The 14,779-nt window shown below is 42.1% G+C and overlaps 1 protein-coding gene across 7 annotated transcripts in view; it reads left to right on the top strand.

Annotated features, from left to right (window-relative positions):
- The window catches only part of TSPAN9 (tetraspanin 9), a 164,302-nt gene extending 150,582 nt beyond the window's left edge, over positions 1 to 13,720 (top strand). For all 7 annotated transcript variants that reach the window (XM_065674900.1, XM_065674908.1, XM_065674864.1 and 4 more), the window contains 6 exons: positions 3,704 to 3,895; positions 6,158 to 6,232; positions 7,755 to 7,856; positions 8,595 to 8,726; positions 8,848 to 8,931; positions 9,722 to 13,720. In XM_065674900.1, coding sequence (XP_065530972.1) covers positions 3,833 to 3,895; positions 6,158 to 6,232; positions 7,755 to 7,856; positions 8,595 to 8,726; positions 8,848 to 8,931; positions 9,722 to 9,793 — 528 coding nt within the window. In that variant the 5' untranslated portion in view covers positions 3,704 to 3,832 and the 3' untranslated portion in view covers positions 9,794 to 13,720. The remainder of the gene's footprint in view (positions 1 to 3,703; positions 3,896 to 6,157; positions 6,233 to 7,754; positions 7,857 to 8,594; positions 8,727 to 8,847; positions 8,932 to 9,721) is intronic.
- Positions 13,721 to 14,779: the final 1,059 nt, after the last annotated feature.

The following is a 14,779-nucleotide window of genomic DNA, read 5'->3' as shown; positions in this document are numbered from 1 at the left end:
GAGACTTCTGCTTTGCATTCCCCCAGAGTGCTCCAAGTTCACATTGACTTCATCCACGTACCATGAAAGGCAATGAGAAATCACATCAAGACTACTAATTGGAGAAGACAGATTTTGGGGAAGAGATAAAAATGCTATAGTCTTTTCCTGCCACATTCATGTGTGTGTGTTTTGTACCAGTCTTTTCATAAGAATAGTAGCTGTTTAACTTTTTCCTGCTGCACACATTCATCTTGCAGCTGCATCCAGATCTGCTACAAGAACCACATGTTGTGAAATTTATTCACACCTAGTGACACAAAATTCTCCAGCACATGCTGTGGAGTTACAGTTTTGAGTTTTGGAAGCAGAAGTGCTTCCCAGCTTCCTTACAAGAATGTTGAAAATTTCCTCTGTGTTTCCCAATGCATATGCTTGTTTTAGATAGTTGTAGGGGGTTTATTTTCCCGATTGCTGAACTAAGCTTTGGTGCAAGGAGGCCTGGAAGTAACCACCAATGCAGTATAGGTAATCTGCATCTCTTACTCTCTTTCTCTTCCTACACAACCCTATATTTTTATGCTTTGCATTATGTTAGCTCCTGTGAACTTGGTACATTGGGAGAGGCTTTATTCTGCCTCCCATGGGAATGCTTGTGAGCATCTTGCATAAGGTCTATTCCTGGTCTCAATTCTTCACCAAACTGGTGAATCTCCCTGGATGCAAAGCAGTTTCAAAAGCTTCAAGCGAACTAGGAAGGCAGTTCAGAGGGGACAGAAGGGTCACAGGGGAAGTAGACCAAAATAATGCTGCATATGTTTATGAAAGCATAAGCCTGACTCATAGATAAGGTGACATGAGTGCAAGAAGATGCTATTCTAATTTTGCTTTCTGTTCTGTGAAGCAGCAAAAGGACAAGGGGTAATGGGTTTAAACTTAAACAGGGGAAGTCCAGGTTAGATTGAAGGAAGAAGTTCTTTACTGTGAGGGTGGTGAGGCACTGGAACAGATTGCCTAAAGAAGTTGTGAATGCTCCATCCTGGCAGTGTTCAATGCCAGGTTGAACAGAGCCTTGGGTGACATGGCCTAGGGTGAGGTGTCCCTGCCCATGGCACGGGGTTGGAACTGGATGTTCTTAAGGGCCTTTCCAACTCAACCATTCTATGATTCTATGAAAACTAAGCCAGTTTTACCCTGAACTATCTTCCTTGCTGGTAAAATCAGCTCAGGCAGAGTAGGGGTATTTTCCCAAAAAGTTAGGTCTGTTACTCTTCATCATGCCAGAATGGTGTTCCTCACAGGGCAGGACTGAACCCTATTTTAGTGCAGGTACTGTTCTCTGACCTTGAGTTTCCATTTGAGTAGAAGTTGTAAGTTTATGCAAGCACAGTGGGGTGCCCTGGTGTGGCAAACATGATAGATGGCAGGAACTTTTATTACTCTTGTTCCTCACTGTTGACCTGTGACTACCAGCAGCTTTGGGAGTGAGTAAAGATTAGGTACTGTTTCAGTTTTCCCTTGCAGCGCTCCAAGTAAATTGGAGCAAAACACTCTGAGGTGGGTGGGATGGCTCTGGCCTCCAGTCAGCCTCCCAATGAAGGTGATATGAATTTACCTAGACTTGTGCAAGGTATTTGACACTGTCCTGCATGTCATCCTTGTCTTTAAATTGGAGAGGCCTGGATTTAACAGATGGACCACTCAGGATAAGGAACTGGCTGGATGGTTGCACTCAGAGAGTTGTGGTCAACAGCCTGATATTCAAGTGGAGACCAGTGACAAATGGTGTCTGTCAGGGGTTGGTATTGGGACTGATCCTGTTCAACATCTTTGACAGTGGGATTGAGTGTACTGTCAGCAAGCCCTCACCACACCAAGCTGTGAGGTTCGGTTGATAACGCTGGAGGGATGGGATGCCATCCAGAGGGACTTTGACACACTGGAGAGGTGGGCCAATGCCAGCCTCATGAAGTTCAACCAAGCCAAGTGCAAGGTCCTACACCTCGGTCAGGGAAATCCCAGGCACAACTACAAGGTGGGCAGAGAAGAGATTCAGAGCAGCCCTGCAGAGAAGGACTTGGGGGTGTTGGTCGATGAGAAACTGAACATGAGCTGGCTTCAGTGTGCGCTCACAGCCCAGAAAGCCAACCGCATCCTGGGCTGCATCAAAAGAAACGTGACCAGCAGGTTGAAGGAGGTGATCCTGCCCCTCTACTCTGCTCTCATGAGACCCCACCTGGAGTAATGCATCCAGATCTGGAGCCTGCAATACAAGAGGGATGTGGACCTGCTTGAGCAAGTCCAGAGGAGGGCCACATTGATGATCGGAGGGCAGGAGCACCTCTCCCATGGACACAGGCTGGGGGAGTTGGGCTTGTTAAGCCTGGAGAAGAGAAGGCTCCAGTGAGACCTTATAGCAGCTTTTCAGTACCCTAAAGTGTGCCTACAAGAAATTTTTCACAGAGATTTCTTACAAGGGCACGAGAGGGGTTTTTTACAAGGGCACATAGTGACAGGACAAGGGGAGATGGTTTTAAACTGAAAGAGGGTAGATTTAGATTAGGCATTGGGAAAATATTCTTTACTATGAGGGTGGTGAGACACTGGCACAGGTTGCTCAGAGAAGTTGTGGCTGCCCCATCCCTGGCAGTGTTCAAGGCCAGGTGGGACGGAGCCTTGGGCAACCTGACCTAGTTTAAGGTACCCCTGCCTAAGCCTGGGCAGTTGGAACTGATCCCTTCCAACCCAAACCATTCTAGGATTCTATGAATTTCTCCTGTCACTAGAGGCTAGATTTGGCAGGAGATTGTAATAGTAGCTCACAAATTTAATGAAAGTGCAGCTAACTCCTACTATTGATTTCACTGCCAGTGATCACAGATCAGATGGGAAATTGTGTAACAGCCACTTTGAGCAAGTACTGCCATATGGCCACCTTTTAGGCCCTGTGTAGTGCAACACTTGGCCTTTTTTCTAAAGATGGACCCTGTGATTTAGGGTAGGAAACCTTATTTCTTTAACCAGGCATAGTATTGTTAAGAATGAGAATCAAAGTGAATTTGATCTAGAAGCTTTGCATTTCCTTCAGGTTCTCTCACAGACAGAGAGTAGCAGAAGTGGAGCTTCCTGTGGATAATAAACCTAGAAATCTGATTTTTGAGACAGTTAACACTGATAACCAACAGTAAAGGTGTTGGGAACTCATATTAAAATCCAACCTGGCCACTGAGACTGGGCGTTTTATGACAAATATTTATTGAAATGATGCTACTAATTGTAATTATCTCCAGAATAATTCCTTGCCTGTCTTATGATGAGGAAATATGGGGCTGGATACTCTGAGACATTGTAGATGACTGCAGAAATAAGCTAAATGGAACAATCTTTTGAATAATGGTGTTTTATTTTCCTACAGAAAAATTGCATTGGGTTGGGCTGTTGGGTGATCAGTGGGTAGCCCTGGTTTCATGTGCTGAGTCTTTCAAAAGAGAATTCTGCCATCCAGTGGCTTTTACTCAAAAGATTTAGAAGTGCAGGTTACACGACCAAGTCTAAGTAAACCCACTCAGTTTCACTTTGTTTCATCACCAAGCCAGTGTGAGCACTACTGCAGAACAGTTACCTGAGAATTTGCTTGAGAAATTCTTTCTTTTCAGAGTGTGGGGAAGGACCCAGTTCCATTTGTTTTAATGCTAAAACCTTTCTTTTGTTTATATTTTTGCAGTTATGTGGCTGTGGACTGCTGGGTGTTGGCATCTGGCTGTCAGTGTCACAAGGAAACTTCGCCACGTTTTCTCCCAGCTTTCCGTCGCTTTCAGCTGCCAACCTAGTCATTGCCATTGGTACAGTCATCATGGTGACGGGCTTTCTGGGCTGCCTAGGTGCTATCAAGGAAAACAAGTGCCTCCTGTTGAGTGTAAGACATCATGACTTCTTTTCACTAAGACCTGTGACTGCTGCTTTGTTATTTTATTTGAATGACCAGTGCAAAATAGTCTTGTGGATCACTATAATGTTGCCTTTGGCTTTCAGTCTTCTATATGCTTGCAATATGACATCCCATAGCTTTGGTCACAGTGGTATAACTGGTGTATTAGCAAGTGTATCCTTGGTACTATGTGCCATAATGTATTAGATAGCAGAGCAAATACTGCTGCCAGTTACCTCTGAATGCTTAAACATGAACTGTAGGGTCAACCTGGATAACCCTTTTGGGAAGGTCTGGTAGAGTAATCTACTGAAAAATCTTAAGCGCAGTTGCTTTTGGATGCCACTCAAAGCCTTTCATGGCTATTTTCTACTTTGCTTTTATTTAAGGCCTTTGTCAGAGGTTGGTGGAAACCATCTGACCCAAAGTTAAGTCGTGGTCTCTGCCAGGGTTTGCCAATAGGGAAAAAAAACCCAACACCCAAATCTGATCCTGTCCAGCACTGAAGCACAGAGATCAGGAACTGCTCTCAGAAAACACAGTGTGGGTCACTCCTCTTGCATAAACTCAGGAGGCTTCATTATGCTTTTTCTCACCCCAAGGAGAGAGGTATTGTGGCAGAAAGTGAGAGGAGGACTTTCAAAGTAGACTGCTTCCAATTCAGTCACAGCTTATGAATCACAGGTGTTCCGACATAAAGGAGCATATGAGGTTTTCATGTGTAAAAGTCTCCCTTACATGGTGTTGTGAAACAGGCAGGGTGCATTCCTTAGACCACCTCAGAGAATTAAACTGGAGGACAAACTAGCACTGGTTTTTGCTGTCTGCCGCTTGGTTTTCTATGTTGTACAGAAAGGAAAGCAAACAGAGAATAGTAATGTTGTTTATCCACCTAAACTGTAATTTTGGTTTGTTTGTTTTAAGAGTGTTTACATTTGTCATGTTTTAAGCCCAGTTAGCAGCTAAGTACCATGCAGACACTCACTCATTTCCCCTCTCACAGTGGGATGGGTAAGAGAATTGGAAAAAAGGTAAAAACCTGTACGTTGAGATAAGGACAGTTTAATAATTTAGATAAAGTAAAATATTAATACTATTATAACATAACATAACAATACTACTAGTACTACTAGAGACAAAGGATAGCCCCCCTCCCAACCAAAAACCACAAGTAATGCACAGTACAATTGCTTACCACTCAGTGACTGATGCTCAGCTTGTTCCCAAGCAGCAATTGGCCCCTTCTGGCTAACTTCCCCCTAGTTTATACACTGAGCATGACATTTTATGGTATGGAATATCCCTTTGGCTAGTTTCGGCCAGCTGTCCTGGCTCTGCTCCCTCCCAGTTTCTTGTGCCCCTCCTCACTGGCAGAGTGTGACAGACTGAAAATTCCTTGACTAGGGTGCTACTGAGCAACAACTAAAACATCAGTGTGTTATCAGCATTGTTCCCAGACTGAAGCCAAAGCACAGCATTGCACCAGCTGTTAGGAAGAAAATAAATCCACCCTAGCCAAAACCAGGACAATATTCTTACAAGGTTCTGCGAAAGTCTTTTTATGCTATCCTGACTATCACAGGTTCCAACTGGAGAGTGTGCTGCACTGTATGTTACACCTCCCCCAGTGTCTTTGTGGAGGATGCCATACTTATGTGGCAGTCCACTAGCACATAAAGGCAACTAGTGGGCATGAAAAATAGTGAGAAACTACTGAAGCTCACACTTGGGATGCCCTTGCAGAGGTACTTCAGCTACAGAGAGTTGGGAATAGAAGAGCTGAGTAGTATAAAAACTGTTTCAACAGGCAACTAAGTACCTGTAGTTAAAGCCTACCTGAGGTACATCTCATTGATCTTTGTGGTAATGGGTTTAGCATCTGTTCTGTAGGCTGCATGAAGGAAATCGACTGTCAATCAGGGCTGTGTGCTCTGACAACAGTCAAAAAAAAAAAAAGCATTGCTGAAACTTGCAAACCAGGAGTAAGGCCAAACCTAAGACTTAAAGAATGCAAGTGAGCTTTGTCATGTGAAACCTACAGAAGTTTTAGTGGCATGAAGTATCAATATGCCTGAATAGTTTGAAATCAAACTTTGCAGGTTTGTAAACTTTCAAATAGTTTGAAATCCTCCTTGCAGTTCAAGAAAGGTTTAGAGGACAAGACCAATAGTCTTCAGAGTTTCTAGCAGCCCCAGGTTTGCTCTCTAGTTGGCAAGTGTGTATACGCTGTCTGTTTTTTCTTTGTTCTAGTTTTTCATCATTTTGCTGATAATTCTCCTGGCAGAGCTGATTCTACTCATTTTGTTCTTTGTTTATATGGACAAGGTAAGCAAATATGCCATATAGATTATTTATCTGTGCTAGCATGTAAACTAGGTTCAGTTTGTTTTCGTTTGATGGAGATATGTGGGCTCTCCTTGCTCTTCACTTTGGTGAAGGTTTAACCTTGAGATCTGGGCTGGTTTATGTAAGCTGCTTCTGCAGGGAGAAAAGTAAGTGATAAAGAGGGCAAACAGGAGAGAAGAACCCTCTGAGCTTTACAATTTCCTCCCTGAAATAAAACCATAATCCAGGGCCTCCCTTTTAGTCTTCTCCTAACAGCTGAAATAGGCTTCAACCCAGCTGTGTGATTAGCTTCTGCAAGAAGCTAATCATCTTGTGGACCTGAGTTGTGAGACATCCTGCTTAAAACCTTGTTAGCTCCTTAGGGCCAACCCTGGAACAGTACTGGAGGAGAGGGGCCTGGAATATTCATAGGCTATTACAGATGCCACCAGCTCTCTCATTTGGCTGGTCAGTCCTAAAGAGTTTGACAGGGATCAAGAGGCAGCTTCTCATAAAGCCCATCTGTAGGAATCTGCTGTCTAGTACAGACTAAGTTAAGTAGGAAAAACTGGCTGGCCTATCAGATAGGCAAGACTGGAAAAATCCTCAGGGAACTGGAGAACTCTGTTAAACACAAGACAGAGCCTTACAGTCTGAGCATGTCCAGACTGATTTTAAAACAGAGATACTACCAGAGTTGTATCTCTTCCCACATTGTCATGATGCCTGCCACTTTCAGGGAGCTAGGATGAACTCGTAATTTTGAATGGGATGTCAAAGACCTTATGGCAGGACCCATAATCCTTTCCCTGCTGCCAGCTCACTGCTGTCAGAGCCATCCTGCATCCAGGACTCCACGCTCAGACTGAAATTCATACAAGAAATGGGACATCTCGGATCTCCTGCTAAGCATTCCAACTTTCTCCACTATGGAAAGAAGAGCACATTTGAAAATCATAAATTCTACAAGCCTGTCGCCACAAGGAGAGCAATAATAATATTCTTTTTCAATTGATTTTGTATGGGCCATTTACTATAGCCTGCCTGAACTTGTGCAGGGAATAACTATATTAAGCTTGAGAGGTTTCATAAAACTCTGGTTTTATGATGTCAGCAAATTAAAGTAGGCCATAAGTTACAGGCAGGAGAGGCTGCTGTGTGGTATTGCCAACAGCTCTCTCTAGCAAAATTAATGTCAGCAGATTTCTGCTGATGACTTTTCAGTTAGTTTGGATCAGATGATGACTGGTGGTCTCTTAGTAGAGGGGATGCTATTTGGTCTCCTATCTCATGAGAATTAATCCAGTATTTTGCAATCTGAGGGAGAAACTAGGATTTGGCAGGTGCTGAAAGGTCCCACTGACTTTTGAGAGTCTTGAAGCTATGATAGAGCTCTTCTACCCATGTTAAGTTTGTGGTGAGAGAAAGTGAGAAGGATACATTCTCTATGCAAGTCTGTACCATTTGGTCCTTCTCTCTGAACTGCAGTGCATTGACTTTCTGTATTTTCTACATCATGCAGGTCAGTGAAAGTGCAAAGAAAGATTTGAAGGAAGGTATGAAGCTATACAATTCAGAAAATAATGTTGGACTGAAAAATGCATGGAATATCATTCAAGCAGAGGTAACATATTTTCTCAATAAAAAACCAAAACCAACCAACCAACCAAAACAAAAAACCCCAAACCCAAAAAACAACCATCCAGTCAAAAAAAACCCCAAAACCAAAAAAACTGCACACAAAAACCAAAACAAACAAACAAAAAAAAGAAACAAAGAAACAAACAAAACCCCACAATTTGTCCAGAAATGTTGCTGCAGTCTGTTGACTTTGGCATTTGTGCCAAGGCTAAAAGATGGCTAAATCAGACTTTGATTTCTGATTTTGCACTCTTGAGCATCCAGGGAGTATGGTGAAATCCAGTATCAAAGTGTACTCTATAAGGTGAAAGATGCTTACCTTTCTCTGAGATTCTCTGTGCCAACCACAAGCGCAGAAATTATCTAAAACAGAGAAGCGGCAAAATCTGCATAGGTAGAACTGCAGCCTTGGCAGCTAGGCTTTTGCTGTTCAGCACTTGTGGCAGATTACCTAATGTTTTGGTGTTTGGGTTCATGTATCTGTAACAAGAAGACTAACATACCTTGGGCATGGGACCATTATTTTTGTTCGTTTTTTTCCTACATGTCGTTAAGTGTTTGATTTTAGTGATCACTGAGCACAAAGCACTTTAACATACAAAACTGTTTTGGCAGCCCTTTTGAAAATACAGTTGTTTAGTGGCAGTAAAAGTCTGCAGTTGTGCATGATTCATGAATTGTGCTACTTAAGTTATTTGATGAATCCTTATTTTTGCTACAGATGAAATGCTGTGGTGTGAATGACTTTACGGATTGGTACCCAGTGCTGGGAGAAAACACTGTCCCAGATCGATGTTGTACGGAAAACTCCCAAGACTGTGGACGGAACTCTACCGAACTGGTGTGGAAAACGGTAAGTCTTGCTTTTGCCCTGGTCAAGGGTTAGGGAGGCATGGGAAGGAAGAAAACAGACAGAATGCATAAGAAAGAAGATGCGACCTTGGGATTTCAATTTTCTTCTTTCATTGTTTCAGGGATGTTATGAGAGAGTTATGACCTGGTTCGATGAGAATAAGCATGTCCTTGGTTCGATCGGGATATGCATCCTCATAATGCAGGTAATGCCGGTATGATGTTTGTCAACATGCCTTTGATTTGCCGTCGGCATTGTTGATTCTGCTCTGTGAAAAGTGGTACTCAACCACTTTGAGTTTGATCATGATTTCAAAAATTACAGATTTGTTCTGTGAGTTCATGTATGGCCATCTGTTCAGAAAGGAAGCGGGTCAGTCAGTCCCACAAAGAAGGCATGCTACAGTGGGGTTTTGCTTACCTGCCTTTTGGCTTCAGAACACCACTGAGGTTCCCATTTTTAGCCATTTGTTACACTGCCCCTTAGGGAAATGGGTTTTTTTAAATTTGGAAGAAAGTTCTAGAAGTTGCCAAAATTAGTAAATTCATAGCCACTGAGTAGGTTAATGTGTTTTAAAGAAGAAATGCAGAAGTACCATCATAATCTGTTAAGATTTTGAGGTTATTGTATCACTGTTGTACTTTGCAGGGAGAATACCTGAATCTGATATTTCAGTCACATTTCAGTTATCTGGCTAAACAAGCACAAGTTGTTGGGTGAAAAAGAAGAGTGACTCATATGTATATTCTGAAAAATTGTTGTATGTATGACAAAGAGCCCTGAGAGCTTTTTGCCTCCATCTGTGCTCTGACAGATGCATCTCCAGACATCACCATGTGCCTGACCAACATACATCCAAGTTTACTGATCAGTACTGAAACTTGAGAAATACAGCTAGTGTAGAATGACTTTTAAAGCTGGAGAATGAACAGAGGTGGCAGTGAAGATTTAGCAGCCTCACCATACTGAAGCTTTTATTGTTTGTTTCCCTTCAGATTCTTGGCATGGCCTTCTCCATGACACTCTTCCAGCAGATTCACAGGACTGGCAAAAAATATGATGCCTAAAGCCTCTGAAACATTAATTATCACATCAACCCTTCTGTCTCATCATAAAAATGAATAAAAGGAATGACAGAGTACCAAGCCTAGCCCTGCTGAAGGAATCCATCCCACTGACTGATCTACTTTGTTGTTATTTGTCCAGTTATTACCACAACTTGTTGACTCATTTTTGTCTTTCACATTTGCCATTTATTTGCCAAAGACAGGGGAAACTCCCCAAAACTATGGATTTTCTACACAAAATCATAAGAATGGTTCTTAACGTTAAGAAAATGTTTTGCTCTACTAATCCATGCTGTATGTGCAAAAAGTACATGTGTTCAACTTCAAGGCAGAAGTCTTCAAAGTCTTCCATTAAGTTTTCAACCCTCCTGCCTAATTTACTGGAAGACTCAGAAAAGCCACTCTGAGAGTCCTAGGAATTGGAGCTGCTTTGCTTTGCAGCTTCTTGTACCTTATGGTGTATACTTTTTTATTATGATAATGATGATGATGATTATTATGATGGATATAGCTTAGAGTTTAGTAGCCTGACTTATAACTTCTTACTGGGTTTGGTTTTACACATTTATTGTACATTAATTTGGGAATCACTGTGCGATCTCTAGAGGGCATGTTTTTCAAAGTTGACAGTGCAAGCAAATAAAGACATAACTTTTTTTAAGTCCATGGGGAGGCATCATCTACCTTTTACCATGGTCTTGATGTCCTTACTGTAACAAAGGAGCCACCTTTGTTACATCCTCAGATGGAATGCAATGCCTTTCCGTTGGACCAGATGGTGAACTTCCTACTCCTGTAAGGCAAAGTTCCAATGCCTTTACTCACCCAAAGCAGTGTCTGGCTGCTTTGATATCATGCTACTATGAAAGCTGAAAGTACTAACTAAGCAAGTCACTGCTCCCTGACATGAAGGAAAGAGACTGCAGTCTGGCCTACTGGCTAGTTGGCAACAGATTTCACAATTGCGATGTCTGTTTCAAAAAGTTTGCCCAAGGCATGGCATGCTGCTGGATATGAGGGAAGGGGATGGCAGTTTGATGGCAACATTGTCATGCTGTGCCCTTCATGGAAGGGGTCTCCTCAGGCAGATGACAGCTGTCTCCCTGAGCTGGAAAAGATGGTTTGATTAATAGTGACCAGATGATGCAGGAAAAGGGCAATTTCCAAAACAGAACTCACAGGTAGTATGGGTCGTCACATCTTCAGTACAGAACTGGTTTTTGCTGATGGACTGCGAAGTCCATCCAGTGGTATAGTGCAGAGTTCACTGCAATGCATATTTTTACCAACATTCCTGTTAGAAAACTTAAACATATATTTCTGTAGTTTTAATGCTGCTTCATTGCAAGCAGCCCCCATTTTACCCTTTGTTCCAGGTTTTTGAAGTTTTGTGAAACAAGAAGGAAAGGCTCAGAGGATGTTCTTATTTAACTCCAGTCAGGGCTCTCCACTGGTCTGAAAACACTGTTTTTTGTATTAGCAGCAGTCAGAAGTGACCTTCAGAGGTTACCTTAACCAGTGTCACTCTCAAAGGGTTACTGTCATCTATGTGAAATGGGGCTTATAATGAAATTATTGGACTGAGTTTAAGAACCTGTAGAGGATGGAGATTTTGTGCCTTTCAGAGCCATAACATGTCAAACTGCTCCTCTGGTAAACAAGTTTTTTTAATGTCCAGTTTGAATATTTATACTTTAAACTCTTAAAAGATATAATTTGCATTGTGTCATTCAGCCTTGTGGGCTGAAACAGCTGTTTCATATCTGGGAGTTTTTAGTCCCATTTATTTTCCTAGTAGGTCCTGCATGCATCTCGCAGCAACAGTGTTTTGCATGGCCTATGTGTCACTTTTTTAAGTTCCTGTGAAATCAGTGTGACAGGAAGGAGTGTGAATGTGTGGGAGACAGAGATTAATCTGAAGAAGATGATTACTGTTCTGAGAGTATGGCCCTTGCCCATAGGAGCACAATGCCCAAAGTTTCACAGGGCTGTTTCCCACTGAAGCAGACAATGCCGTATGGGTTCAGCTATTTCAACTGGATTGCCTTTGAAAGAATCAGGGAAGAAGCAGAGGGAAAGCACAGAAACTGAATCCAGTTTTACTTGCATTTCTAACAAAAATTGGGACCAGGAGCATCTGAGCCCTACTGGAGATGGATGTTCCATGTTGAATAAGGGGCTTTGATGCCCACTGTACCTGCTGCTACGCGTAAGACTGTATCCGAAGTTGCTAAAATGCATTCCCATTTTTGCAAGAAAAGACAGGACAATTTTCATCTGATGGCTCCACTGCATTCTCTCTTTGGGCAGAGGTGCTTAGCTTTCTCTAGCTTTCTCTGGTGTTCAAAAAGAGCTGGGTGCAGGCCTGAGCAGGATCATCATCTCTGTCCTTTTTGGTCGCACAGTGGTACCTGCCACATCTTAAATTTTAATCTGCAGTCAGTTTTGTACAAAAAATGGTAAAAATATATTAGTGAAATTAATAAGGAAATAAAAAATGTTTATGAGTAACTCAGAGATGAATTGCGTAGTTGCAAACTCAGCTACTTTGCCTTCCATTCAAACTTATTTTTCTAGAATGCTTCATTCCATTTCATGATCTAGCAGCATAGATCCTGAAATCTTTTTTTAATGACTACTTTTGCTATTTTAAGCACAGTATTGAGACAGTTACAAAAGCTTCATATGTACATCTCCGTGAAGCCACCTACAGGAAGGAAGTCAAGAGCAGGGCTAATTTGTGTCTCTACCTGACTCTCTGATGTGGGAGGTGATGACAGACATCCTGAAAGGAGCAGGAAAGTAATGCCATTTTCCAGGTGACAAAAAACAGCTCTGGAAAGCGTGAGTCTGTGTCAGTCAGTTTGTTAGAGAAGGCACTAACTGTCCTGTAAACTGGTCAAAGGGAGCTTGCTTTGGCTCATGTATGTATGCACTTTTTTTGCTTATGCTAGTGGGTGGCTGTCTGTGTGTTTTCCCCAAATGTCACGCTGATTATTTAAATATAAGTTTTTAGCATGTTTTTAAATAAAAACAGATACTGAGTAAAAGTATTTTTAATATACACAACTATTGATTTGTATAAATGCATACCTCTCTGTATCTCTAATTCATGAAAGCACAGTTCAAATGTCTGGAAGTGCTGTTTCTCTGGGTGTTCCTTCAGACTGTAGCATACCCGCTGTCTCACTGTGCTTCGTGCTTGGAAGCTACAGCAGAACTTAGGCAGAGACATAGCAGGAGAACAGCTTGAAGAAGCTCTATTTGAAAGCTGTTGAAGTGATAGCAGTGAATTCTGTTCCCTCCTGGTGGTACCAAGGCTGTTAGTTATAGGAAGCCCAGGTGGATGGCACTCAAAAGAAGTGCCCATAGCTGAGTAGCATGTGAGATGATAAAGATAATGGCACAAATGTCTCCAGGATGACAGAAGATGCCTTCTATATGTCATGCATTGAGTTCCTGGACTGTGGTCATGTTAGGCCAATTCTCCTATCCTGTGTCCACCCCCCATTTGTATGCATGAAGTAATACAATCTCATAGGAAGGGTGCAAGCAAAAGTCAGAGGAACTGATCCTCATGGTCTTTTGAGGGCAATGTTAAGTGTAGAAAAGGCAAGGAGGAAAATGGTCTTTTCCCAGCAGATGGTTCTTGGGAGCAATATGGAATAGGGAACATGTAATTCTGATGTAACTTCTGTTCCACAGAGTTAAGCAGCTTCATCCTGTAGCTGGCATGGGGAAACCTGGAGATGTTTGCCTATGGGCTAGCTATCTGTTGTGCAGTAAATAGTAGACACTAAGAAACAACATGCCATTCCCACCAGGTGGTGTTTGCACCAGTGTTTCTTCTATGCAATACTTACATTCGCCTTTATATAAAAGATTTTTACTAGGATAATATAAAAATAAAGGATTTTTTAAAAGGTGCCTCTTTGAGCTTATTTCTTTTGTAACTCCAACTACCACCAAAACCAAAAGGGGACAACAAACATTCCAAAAGATGATGCACAGAAATCTGTTCCAACTCCATGACAGTCGAAGTCCAAGCTTTTGCATCTCTGAAAATCTCCCCCCAATATCCTCTCTCATCCTTATTCAGAACAATACTCTAGTAAAACAGAAATCAGTGTGAAAGATCCCCAAAGATCAGAAAATTGTGTTTGACAGCCTGGTAGTACAGGCAAATATCCCAGAGAACATAGAATAGTTGGAGAGAGGACAAAGTATTAGAGAGCTTGAAAGACATGCAGAGGACACAGAAAAGCATCACAGAAACCATGAAAATTTATTAAGCACTGATATAGAGAAAGATCACAGAATAGCCCTCCAAATGCCAGGAAAGTAGAAGATGGTCTGAAAAATCCCCAGATAAAACAATGGAGGCAACCAGAAGCCAGCAAAGCAACAGGGTCTGAAAGGTATTCAGGAACATAAAGCAGCCTCAGGGGAAGAAAGCCTGTAAGTACCTAAGGAAGCAAAATGTATCAGTGTCCAAGAGGCCAAGATAGAAACAGACAAGGCAAAAGGTACCCCAGAGAATACCAAAGAGGCTCAGTGATAACAAAATAGTATCAGAGATACTAAAGGAGCTCCAGAATATACAGTAGTACCAAAGGCGGCCTCAGAAAAGACAAAAAAAAACAAGGGCAGAAAGCTTGAAAGTGCCTCGAAAAGTAGCATCGAAGAATGGAAAATTAACTAAAATCTTTAAAAGACTCAGAGGGCACAGAGTAGCCTCAAAGAGCCAAAGAAACTGCTAGAAAGCCTGAAATAACCATAGTGAATGCACAAGAGTCCTTAACAAGAACAAGAAAGTAGCAGAGATTCTGAAAGCACTAGCAGAGTATGCATGTAGCTGCTTGTCCTGGGTTTACCAGGAGCCGTTTTGCTCCTTCTTAGTAACTGGTGCAAGCTCTGTGTTTTGACTTCCAGCCTGGGCAGAGAGCTGATAATACCGATTGTTTTTAATTGTTGCTAAGTAATGTT

The sequence above is a fragment of the Lathamus discolor genome, chromosome 1, assembly GCF_037157495.1.
Source record: "Lathamus discolor isolate bLatDis1 chromosome 1, bLatDis1.hap1, whole genome shotgun sequence".
NCBI lineage: Eukaryota > Metazoa > Chordata > Aves > Psittaciformes > Psittacidae > Lathamus > Lathamus discolor.
Note: the sequence above shows the minus strand (reverse complement) of the source record. Positions and strands in the feature narration are given on the sequence as shown.